At 48.0% G+C, this 12,332-nt stretch overlaps 1 protein-coding gene across 1 annotated transcript in view; it reads right to left on the bottom strand.

Annotated features, from left to right (window-relative positions):
* The window catches only part of GREB1 (growth regulating estrogen receptor binding 1), a 72,731-nt gene that overhangs the window by 31,173 nt on the left and 29,226 nt on the right, over window positions 1-12,332 (bottom strand). Inside the window, exons 11-16 of the mRNA XM_059405161.1 lie at window positions 12,103-12,231; window positions 11,355-11,483; window positions 10,341-10,538; window positions 9,456-9,636; window positions 7,611-7,806; window positions 5,748-5,884 (exon numbers count right to left, since the gene is read on the bottom strand). Of these exons, the coding sequence (XP_059261144.1) occupies window positions 5,748-5,884; window positions 7,611-7,806; window positions 9,456-9,636; window positions 10,341-10,538; window positions 11,355-11,483; window positions 12,103-12,231 (970 nt within the window). The remainder of the gene's footprint in view (window positions 1-5,747; window positions 5,885-7,610; window positions 7,807-9,455; window positions 9,637-10,340; window positions 10,539-11,354; window positions 11,484-12,102; window positions 12,232-12,332) is intronic.

The raw sequence follows: 12,332 nt of genomic DNA, 5'->3' as shown, positions 1-12,332 counted from the left end.
AAATAAATAAAATCTTAAAAAAAAAAAAAAAAAAAGAAGATGAAGCTGGACCCTGAATTCTCATGGGAGCTGCCATCTTGGTATTTGGACTTGCCCTGCCCAGCCAGTGATAATGCATTCAGGGATGGGTACCTGACCCAGGATAGGTCATCAGTCTTTTCTCGGAATTTTTCAAACTGTTTAAAAAAATCAGCCACCCTCTAGAAGCTGAAGACTGTGTAATTCAGCAGCAATGAGAGGTGATGTTTTCATGGAAGAAGCCACTGTGCACTGAGATACAATACAGACAACACAAAGAGAGATACCAAAAACAAGACAACACAGTCTCTACAGTGTTTAATACCTAATGTAAGTTCCTTCTGAAACCAGCTGCATCTCTGACATTCAGTGGTTCATTTATTCAACCTCTCCTTTTATTTCATGACTCAATACATGGCTCTCCTTTTCTTAAGGTAGTTCAAGTTGAGTTTCTGTCACTTGCAAAGAAGAGTTCTGATTAATAAACAAACACAAGTAACTGTTTAACATCCATCCATCAACGTGTATGTACATTCATGCATGTGCTACCTAAAATTCTTTTCTTCTTTTCTTAGAGGACACCTTCTCTCTTAGGAGAAAAGTTCCTTCTTGTTATACAAGACTCCTTTGCCTTTATTTAAAAAAAAAAAAAATACACACACACACACACACACATATACATAAAGAAACAATCGAGATGTGACTGACAGCAGGAAAAAAGATTAACAAATGTAAAAACACAGTAATAGAAACTATCTAAGATGAAACAAGGGGAAACAATAAACAATGACTACAGCACCAGACAGTTACGGAGCAAATTCAAGCAGCTTAATGTATGCTATTGGATTACTCTAAAAGACAGAAGGGGAATGTAGAAAAATATATTTGAAGAAATAATAACTGATTTTTTTCTCAAACCTAATAAAAATTCAATTAAGTACAAGAAACATGAAGAAAATTATTAACAAAGCATATCTTAAATTACTTAAAACCAGTAACAAATTTTTAAAAATTTTAAAGTGGCTTGGTCACTGGATGGAAGGACCTGGGAGGGGAGGGCACATTATAGAGAGAAAGGTGAAGGCAACAGATTTTGTTTGAAACAATGCAAGTTGGAAGATAGTAGGGCAACATCTTCAATGCACTGAAAAAGAAAACTACCTAAATTTTATACCTAGGGAAATATCTTCTAAAAATTAGTAAAAATAAAGACACACAAAAGCATAAAGACTGCATCACCAGCAGACCTTCCTTAGAAATGTTGATTAAAAAGTCCTTGAGGGCGCCTGGGTGGCTCAGTGGGTTAAGCCGCTGCCTTCGGCTCAGGTCATGATCTCAGGGTCCTGGGATCCAGTCCCGCATCGGGCTCTCTGCTCAGCAGGGAGCCTGCTTCCTCCTCTCTCTCTCTGCCTGCCTCTCTGCCTACTTGTGATCTCTCTCTGTCAAATAAATAAATAAAATCTTAAAAAAAAAAATTAAAAAAAAAAGTCCTTGAGAAAGGATAACAGAACCAGATAAATCCACACAGAGAAATGAAAAGCACTGCAAATAGTAACTACGTGCATAAATACAAAAAATATTTTTAAAAAGTTATTATTTAAATATCTCTAAAAGATAATTGGCTATCTAAAGCAAAAGTAATCTATTGTGAAGTTTATAACATTTATTAGTAAAATGTCTGAACACAGATGTACAAAGCCTAGCAGGTAAGATATAGATACACTGCTGTAAGGTTCTTATCAATGAAGTGGTATAATATTACCTGAAAGGAGAAAGTAGCTTAAAAATATACACTGTAAAGTCTAATGCAACACCTAAAAGGACATAAGAATTACAGCTAATAAGCAAGTGGAGGAGGGAATGAAACCATAAATGCTCAGTTCATCCAAGAGACAGAAAAAGGGAGTCCATACCACAGATAAAACAAAGAGCAAAGCGGTAAGATGGTAGATTTAAGTACAACCGCATCAATAATTAAATGTAAATGGCCTAAACAACTCAACTAAATGTAAATGGTCTAAACACCTCAACTAAAAGTCACAGACTGCCAGATGCAATAAACAAGTAAGACCCAACGATAAGCTATCTACATGAAAACCTTAAATATAAAGACACAAGTTGGTTAAAAGTGAAAACATGGAAAACTATAAACTATGCTGACATTAACCAAAGGAAAGCTGGAGCAGCTATATAATATCAGCAAAAGTAGATTTTGGAACAAAGAATTATATCCTTTGGGTCCTTTCATAATGATAAAAGAGTCAATTCATCAGGAGACACTTTACCAAAAATGACATACAAGTGACAAACACATGAAAAGATGTGCAACATTATCAGTAAACTGGAGAAACGAATGAAGTTTTGACAAATACTGTGTAATTTCATTCATATAAAACACTAGAAAATGCATAGTCTACAGTGAGAAAGGGAAAGGAAGAAATAATCAGCAATGGGGAGAAGAAATCTCTTGTGTGTTAGCTTAATTGTGGTGAAGGGTTTGCCAGGGTTTACATATGTCAAAACTCACCAAATCAAACATTTCAAATATCTGCAGTTTAATGTAGGCCAGTCAGTCCTCGGGAAAGCTATTGTTTAAAAAAAAAAAAAAAAAAAGAAAAGAAAAAAAGAACTACCATGTGGGAGGCAGGAACTAGCCCAGCTCCAAACAGTAGGTACGTGTAGGACATGCCTGCCCCTAAGCCTTTGTGGTTGGCCCCATAGGAAGGAAGCGCCACAGAAAACATACTGGAATGAAAACAGGAGTCGTTAAATGTCTAAATCTCTTAAGGACCAATGAGTCTGTGGTCTTGCAAGCGGACTTCCCAGCCACAGGCTGGGGTCTGTGTGCAGCACAGGGCATATCAACAGGCTGGCCGTGCACATGGTGGCAAGAGGCAGTAACCAATGTGTTCTTACCTTCAGTGCCTTCTGTCCAAGTTGCCTGTTTCAAAGAGATACCCAGACAGTGGATTCCTAGAAACGGCAGCAGGGCATGGTGGAAAGAACACCAAACCTGGCTATAATCCAGGGTGCCCCAAACAGGATGTGAGACCCTGAGAAAATCACTTCCCCTGTCTGGGTCTCAATTCCCACAATTATAAGATGGGGTGGGGTGGTTGGGTTAAATGATTCCTAGGCAGTCCTATGATTCTCCATAACTCAACATTCCAGAGTTTTCTATTCTCTTCTCATGTAGTGAAATTTAATCTCTGTGAAACACTTCCGGTTCAGCAGAGGGGGAGAGAGGAGAGAAAGGAAGAGGACGGTGGTGAGGATGACAGTGACGGTCGTGGTTACAGTAACGGTGCTGATGGTAATGGCAGCAATGACCACAGTGGTGAGGTGCATCATGATGGTAATGATGGTCCAGTGATGGTGACACTGGTGCTGACGGTGGGGACAGTGATGGTGATGTTCTCAGTAATAATGGTGGTGACAGCAGTGACAGTGATGATGGAACAGTGATGGTGATAGGGGTGCGGATGATGGTGACAATGATGGTGATGATGTCATTAATAATGGTGGTGACAGCAGTGACGGTGATGATGGGACAGTGACGGTGACAATGGTGCTGATGGTGGTGGCAGTGATGCTGATGATCTTGGAAATGGTGGTAACAGCAGTGACATGATGATGGGATGGTGACGGTGACAGTGGTGATGGTGGTGACAGTGCTGGTGATGTTCTTGGTAATAATGGTGGTGACAGCAGTGACAGTGATGATGGGACAGTGACAGTGACACTAGTACTGATGGTGGTGACAGTGAGGATGATGTTCTCAGTAATAACAATGGTGACAGCAGTGACGGTGATGATGATGACAGTGGTTGTCATAGTGGTAGTGATCATGATCATGGGATGTGACAGTAACAGCGGTGTTGATGGTGATGTTGACAATGGTGGTGATGGTGGTGACCATGATGGTAACAGTGGTGACGGTGGGGACAAAGCCATGACAGTGTTGGCTGCAGCTACCAAGAGCATGTAATGTGCCCCAGTCATGCTCTAATGCTCTGTATGTATTAATTCATTTAGTCCTCAGAACATCCCCATCTGGTAGGCATTCTTCTCCCCACAGAGGACGGAGAGGCATCCCTAAAGTCTCAGGGCTAGTAAGTGGCAGACCCAGGCCTCGAACCCTGGAAGTGTGACTCTGGAGCTGAAGCTCTCAGCACACAGCTGTTCCTGAGTCGGCCCATGTTCCTGCTTCATCCAACTCTCATAAGAAGCCACTAGAAAAGTAGAGTTGTTCACAGATGACGTTATGGAAGTTCAGAGAGGTTCTGTGATTTGCCAACGGTTAAAACTCATGTTTAAGCTAGAACATATGGTCCGCAGTCAGTCTGGCCTTCTAGCCATGAGCCCTCACCCCATATGGCTTAGGTTCTACTATTTTGGAGTCAAGTGACAAGGATCAGGTCTAGCCTCACTACAAACCCATGTGATCTAGGGCAGGTGACCCAACTTAAGTCCGTTCCCTCCTCTGCCACACAGGGATAACAGGACCTATTCCACTGTGAGGATATTTTCGGCAATAAACACAGAGCACTGGACCCGAAGTGACAGTTCACTGAGCACCCGACGGAAGGAGCCGTGTGAGGAGAGAGAGGCAGGACTCCTTCCTTCAACAGGTGTTCGAGCCCTCAGCTGCCCACGTGTGGGGGGGGAGAGCAGATGACATCCCTCAGCATCCCACACCCAAAGGGACTTAGCTTCTCCAAGGACATTCTGGGGAACACGGATTCCATGACACACACCGGAGATGCCGCACATTCTAGCCTCCACGGGACTGAGAGCACGTGTGGCAAGGGAAGGCTCGGAGAACTCTTGTGGAAAGGAAAACCTTGAATGTCAGGTTTCTTGACCAAGGCACCCCTTGAGGCCTAAGAGCTATTTGCATCCTGCCCAAGCAGTACAGCTTGGAGCACAGCGTGAGGAGCCCACGTGTAACGCAATCCCTTTGTTGGCACAAGAGTGGGGCTCCACGAGGGAAGGTGGCAGACCCGGCTCGACACGGACAGTCCGGGGCAGAGCCGCTCATTCTGCTTTGCAGTAGCCAGTCTGTAAACCTTGGCCTGGCTTTATGGCCATCGCTTAACCTCCCAGGCCTCGGTTTCCTCATCTGAGAAATGGCAGCATTGACATCTGCCTCCGCGGTCCGCCGCGGCCCGGGTCAGAACGCAAGCTGTAGAGTCGGGCTGACTGTGGCTTCACAGCCGGTTCTATCAGTGGCCAGATGTGCGGCCCAGGGAAGTCGCTGGGGTCTCTCAGAGCCTCAGTTTACTTGCAAAATGGAGATAATAGCAGCAACTGGCCAGGAGAGACGGTGAGGCCCTTAGAACAGCAAACAGCATAAAATACACTCTCGACAGGTGATACACGCGGGACACGAAACACGAAGCCAACTAGGACTGTCACTCTCATGGCCTTCAAATCCTTCGTGTCTTACCTCCTCCCACTTTCTCTACTTGCCTGCATCGCAAACACAGCCCTCCACATTCCAACATGCTGCTGCCCATTCTCATCTCTAAAATATTCTAGAACAACAGCACGACAGGTATCAGTAGCCCCACAGGCAGGGCAAGAAATAAATCAGGTCCCTTTAGCAGAGGGACGGCGTCACCCAGGAAAGGAGGGCGGTGGCCCCTTCTGGAATTCTTGGGCTGCACACTCTTCAGCACACGCGCGACTCCTGAGTGTTTTTGGAAACTCCCAGCTGAGCCGTGTACCTTTTTCCTAATGCCGTGACCATGGCCTCGAAGGAGCTGTCATATCTGAGCAAAGGGAGGCTGTGTCCCGAGAGCGTGGACTCAATGAACTCTGACAGCCCAAAGTACTTCTTATTCTCAGGATATAAGTCGACCCCCTGAAACAGAGAAGAGCATCAGTCACACGAACACGGCATTGGCGGGGACGGAGAGAGTCACACGCTGGCCACCCAGATGGCTGGCACAGGCATCTTGATCTACATTGTGCTGACGGGGGCTGCCTCGATGGTTCAGCCAGTGAAACGTCCGACTCTGGACCTTGGCTCAGTCATGGTCTCAGGGTTATGAGATGGAGTCCGCATCGGGCTCCACGGTCATCTTGGAGCCCTTAAGACTCTCTCTCCCTTTTCCTCGGCCCCTCCCCAGTTCGTGGCATGTACACGCACATGCATGCTCTCTCTAATAAATAAAAAATCTTTTTTAAAAAATAAAAATGAATTGCGCTGAGTCTGCAGTCCTGCAGACGACTTCCCTCTGCAGACTCAGAGCACAGAGCACTCTCTGATTAAAAGAGGCTGCATCCAGGGTGCCTGAGTGGCTCAGTGGGTTAAGCCGCTGCCTTCGGCTCAGGTCATGATCTCAGGGTCCTGGGATCGAGTCCCGCATCGGGCTCTCTGCTCAGCAGGGAGCCTGCTTCCTTCTCTCTCTCTGCCTGCCTCTCAGTGTACTTGTAATTTCTCTCTATCAAATAAATAAATAAAATCTTTAAAAAAAAAAAAAAAAAAGAGGCCGCATCCATGTCAGTCAAGACTTTTCCCTTCGTCTGACCTAGTGTCTTTGCCAGGAACAACATTGGCCTTGTTTTTTAAACTCACAACGTTCTTGGGTGAAATGGCTTCTTTCCGACAATCTTAAGCTAGTTCTAGGAACAGGCCAATCAGTTATCCTGTGTTTGGCCTGCTACTAAAACCTGCAGAAAGAAATGCATTTATCTAATCAATTTCACCCCATGGACATAACATTCCTCCCAGACTAACACCGGAGCTGCTCAAATGTCAGAGTTGGAGAGGTTAATAAAATTGCAAAGCCATGAACTTGCCCTCACGCACCAAGGTTCTGTGAGGGCCACAGCCAGCAGGACGGGGTCCCAGCCAGGCTCACCGCTCTCCGACTGCACGGCCCTTTAGGCAAGTAGCTCAAACCTCGTTTGCCTCATTTTCTCCTTCTATAAATGAGCAACCATCCTAGCCCCTGCATCTGGTAGGAGGTCATACAATAAGCCGCGCAGGACAGTGCTTCCCTAGCTCACCAAAGTGCCACAGAAACACTCGGTATCCCTACCACTGACTCCAACGCTAACGGACTGACACCAAGTATCAGTATCTTTATAAGTTCCTCAGATGACTCTAGGATGCCCCAAAGAAGTCTAGAATTTGAGGTTTGCTTGTTACTTGAACCATTAACTAGAATCCAACCACCCAGAACTCTCCAATTATTCTCAGAATTCTCAGACGATCAGTTGGAGCATTCTGTTTTGGTGAGAAAAGGCAGGGAATAAAGCACAACCTCACCAGGTTTTACGGATGTGGGTTCCATTCGGAAGGAGATTTTAAGGCCTGCTGCTTAAGGATGTGGGCATAGGAAAAGCAGGAACCTTTCCAAGGCTTCTAGACTAAACATTACATGTCCTCAGATGGGGAAGCCAACTAATGTCCTTTGGCAAGGAAGAGTTTAAATCTAATTCTGGGTCAAATCAAAGATCCAAGAAACTGGGGACCCATGTGACCCCCAACTACACCAGTTAATCAAGACTTTTACCGAGCAGAATTTCTCCCGACTCAAGGGCCATCGGGACACCAGGCAAGGGAGCCCAGAGGCACTCACGTTGCTATAGGAGGCAGGCCAGTGGATCTCGTTGTAAGGGCTGATGAGGGTATGTTGTGTCTGCAGCGCGTAGGGGAAGGACGTCACGTGGAGCGTCACGATGTTGGGAGCCTCCTTCACCTCCCTGCAATTGAGCAGTCTGTCCACCAATCCCACGGCCGGGTCACTTTGGGCATAGAGATTATGAACAGTGCCACTGGGGGAGGAAAGGGGGGAGAAGACGCAGTCAGTGGGAAGATGAATCCTGCTTGGTAATTTTACAAGGATCAAGCGGTTGAATACACTTCTAACTAGCCCCGCCCACATTACATTTCTCTAACTAGCCCCGCCCACATTATATTTCTAACAAGCCCTGCCCCAAAGTGTGCAAGTGATCAAAGCTTCTGGCTCTGCCCATGATGAGAAAAATTTAAGAAAAAAAAAAAAATGACCGCACTGCAAGCACCTGCCAGGGACTCCCCGGATACTCACTGCTTATTAAAAACTTAGCCGGGGGACCAGTATTTATGGAGGATTGCTTGGGGGACACACAATCCACCCAGTCCTCCAGAGCGGGAATTCTCACCCGCAAGTGCTCCCTCTGCCCCATCTGACTGTGTACTCGTCTCAAATTCTTTCCCCTAAATTCCTACCGGCCTGAAAGGATCCTCAGAGGATATAAAACGGTACATTCTATATTAAATTTAAAGGTTTGGGACCAGGAAGGGGAGGCATTTTGGGCAAGGGGCCCAGGAGAAAAGCGCAGCTCAGCTCTTCCCTGTGGGCCATGGCCTCAGCCTTCTCTCCTGGGAACCCAGCAGAATAGAAAACTCTCGGGCTTTTGGGTGGCAGGAGGCTACTCTGAGAACCCACCCCCTGCCCAGTGAGTATGCACAAGCTAGCCTTTCTTAGAATTCAGGGCATTCAAATCCCTCCCAGCCTAAGCAGGGACCTTAAATCATATGCCCTGCCTACAGGTGATCTCTGAGTTCCTGCCCAGCCCTACACACCTGCATCCGTGCAAAATCAAAGCCTTTCTCGGCGATCTGACCTGGTATCTCCCTTCCCTCCTCACCCAGTCAGCGGCAGTGTCTAAATGCACAGTCCCCAGGCCAGTCTGCGGAGGTGACGGCCCTGGTAAATCAGAAATCTTGCCAGACTCAGAGCCTGACAGCATCTAAAATGTATCTAGGGCACCTGGGTGGCTCAGTGGGTTAAAGCCTCTGCCTTCGGCTCAGGTCATGATCCCAGGGACCTGGGATCGAGCCCCACATCGGGCTCTCTGCTCAGCGGGGAGCCTGCTTCCTCCTCTCTCTCTGCCTGCCTCTCTGCCTACGTGTGATTTCTGTCAAATAAATAAATAAAATCTTTAAAAAATAATAAAATAAAATGCATCTGGATTTACGTTCACTTGAACTGAGTCCATCAAATGGCCCCTACAGAAGGGTGGCACCAGCTATGGCCCTCAGTGCTGAAGCCAATGGGCCCGCCATTAGGAAAGGACCTATTCCGGTCAGGGTCCCCTCCCCACACCAGGGGGCATCTTCTCACTGAGTCCAGGAAAGGGTACAGGAAAGAAGACCCTAGGTCAAGGCCAGCTTGGCACTAATCCCCCCCTGCCCCTACCCAACCCTGAGACCCTGAGCCTGTTTCCATGATGGTACCTGTCAGAGGCTCTACTGGATGTCTCCTGAGATAATCTCCCATTCTACGGTTCTGGAATACATCCATGACATCTGCTTACAGATGCCGAAACCCCAGCATCATTCATCTCGTCAAGGCTCGTACCCAGAGTCCCGAGTATCACCCATGTAGTAATTCAAGGAAGGAACCCGCCAAGCCTGGGTAGGCCAAACCCCCTCTCACCTCACGAGATCCCAGTGGGCATGGTCGTGGATGAGGACAAAGAGCGTATGTGGGTTCTGAAAGGAGTTTTGCAGAAAGGACTTAAATTTCGTCTGTGCTTCCGCATCAAGCTTCAAAACGTACTGTTCGACCCTCTGCTTGGTCATGTGCTCCTTTTCCAAGCCAAGCTCCAGCAAAACCCCTGTAATGTGTAAAAATAGATCCCAAGTAATCCATGGCAAGGACAACCCTTGCCCCGAGTTTCTCACTCACTCAACAGACCCCTGGTGAGCGCCTGCTGTCTGGCCGGCGTTCTGGCCGGCCCCGAGCCTACGGGCATGTGTGAGATATGGGGGTCGGGGCAAAGAGATGGCCCATTTCCTAGCGAGGTGTGTGCACAGCGGCCAGCCAAGGAGGACAGCCAAGCTGGCTTCAGGAAGCTGGTGATCCCAGGCTCGGTGTGACGGAAGGGAAGCGTCAGGTCCCACCTCCCTGCCATCCCCCGCAAACCATCCCCCAACCTGAAGGCCGGGGAGCTGGAGGTTCCAGAACTCTAGAATAAATCCTCTGAGTTAAGACATTGACTCTTTGTGTATTTCATATCTCACCCCCTTGAAAGTACATGGAAAATACATGAAGTTGAAGCACGTTATAACACGCTGGTTGTGGACCTGAGTGGGACGGAGTGGGAACTCAAAGTCATGGTTCAAGCTTTAACAGATTATAAAATTTGGGGCAATTTGCTATCTCTGAGCATCTGTTTCATGATCTATAAAATGGGAGTATTAATCCTCGCCCCACCTACTTTAGAGGGAAAGACTGATGTTTAGATGCCAAATCTGAATTTAAGGGAACCAAAGCTTCTCCCATGCAGACGTCACAACTTGCCCCCGAGATGCCCCGTACCTGATTGCCAGACATGGAACAGGGTCTGCTGATAGGTGACTTCTGAAGGGGGAATACAAATCAGAAAGTCCACCTTCTCGAAGGATCCTAAGTCCAAATTTTGGGTGCTGGAATCCGCAATGGAACACACATGGGAGAGGAGCTTCTGGGCCACGGCCAGCTGGAAGGGCCGGATATGGTGGGGCTCCAAATTGTAACCTGGAACCAGAGCCCCCCAAAAGGTGAGATGCACCCAAGAGCAGAGAGCCCAAACCCTTGACATCTGTCAGGAAACTGTGCAGTAGGGCCCTGTCTAGTGTGCAGAGGGACCAAAGGGGAGTCACACCAACATTTATTGAGTACCTACTCTGAGCTGTGTACACTTCACGCTTTTTGGAATTTCATAATAAAAGGATGAACAGTGCTCAGGGAGCACAGAGGCAGTGACCTACTGTACCCGAAGAGGACAATGACAGCATCGCAGGGAAGCTGACCCTGAGACAGGACTTCGGAAGAGACTGTGAGTTGTCTGGAAGGGAGGGTGACCATCACAGCTCTCTGGGAACTCAGGATACATGAAATGTTACAGCGATGCACTGATAAGCTGGAAATTTACACCGAGAAATGTATCATCTCAGGAAAAGTATACAAGCACCCATTTCAGGCTTGGATGAGACTACTAGTATTTTCTTTTTGTTTTTTTTAAGATTTTATTTATTTATTTGGCAGACAGAGATCACAAGTAGGCAGAGAGGCAGGCAGAGAGAGAGGAGGAAGCAGGATCCCTGCTGAGCAGAGAGCCCAATGTGGGGCTCGATCCCAGGACCCTGAGATCATGACCCAAGACGAAGGCAGAGGCTTTGACCCACTGAGCCACCCAGGCGCCCCGAGACCACTAGTGTTTTAAGGACTAAAATAAAAATTATATATTAGTAAACTTTGATGCTAAGAAGATGCCTCTTAGCCACCCCCCCACACCCCGGGGTGCTGTCTCACCAGCCCAGACCCTGGCTGCTGGCTCCCAGCATCACTCACTTGTGCACGCTGGAGCTCCGCCAACATCCGAGGATGCGGATTTGGGGACAGAGGACGCAGCGAGTGAGGACGAAATATGGCCTTGATTTTCCTGATGGAATTTGTCCAGCAGAGTGTCAATGTCACCCTCTGCCCAAAACAGAACAGAAAAATGGGTTTTCCATCCCAGTGAAGCCCAGCAAACCTCCATGCCTCACTTGCGTACGAGGCACTGTCCTGGGCCTAGGGTAATGGAACTAGGGAAGACACAGCCCATCCGGTCGAGAAGCCCGCAGCCCAGTACGGAAGGCAAACACATCAGAGAGAACCACACTGTGAGGTGGCAGGTGACGGGACAGAAGGAAGAGCCAGACGCTAAAGGCCAAGAGAAAGGGGTCCGAGCCCATCCTAGAGAAGGAAAGGCCAGCAGGAGCTCCTGGGAGGACATGGGTTGAGGAAACAGGCAAAGAAGGGAGCCGGGCAGAGAACTCCCAGCCTAGAACACACGGACTCCAGTGATTCGGAGGCAGAGGCGGGGAGCCACCGGGCACAGGGGAAGAGGCACAGGACCTAGGAGAACCCACAGCCAGCGGGGGGAGACAGCCAACCAGAGACCCCCCAGGAAAGGGTTGTAAAGGCTAACACAGAGAACGAAGGGGTCCCCCTGCCCACCCGAACCCAGGCCGGCCTCAGCAGGCTCTGGGGAACGGGCTCCGAGAGGCCTGTCCCTCCCACTTGGGAATTCACAGCTGTCTCCCTACAGACCTACCTGGACAGAGGGTGCTGAAAAAGGCCCCCAAGGAGTCCACTTTCCCCGTCACCAGCTCATAACTGACTTCTTTCTGGTACTCCGCGGGGGTGAGAAGGCTCTCAGAAAGAATTCGGGCCTGGTATTTTCCTGGAGAAACAACACCTTTCACTGGGCTCCCTCACTTAGAATTTGCACGCGAGCCCCTCGGTGGCAGAGTCTGCGCTCATCCTCTGTCTCTCTCCCCCGCA

The sequence above is a fragment of the Mustela nigripes genome, chromosome 7 (assembly GCF_022355385.1).
Source record: "Mustela nigripes isolate SB6536 chromosome 7, MUSNIG.SB6536, whole genome shotgun sequence".
Classification (NCBI taxonomy): Eukaryota; Metazoa; Chordata; class Mammalia; order Carnivora; family Mustelidae; genus Mustela; species Mustela nigripes.
This window is presented reverse-complemented; position numbering and strand designations above follow the sequence as displayed.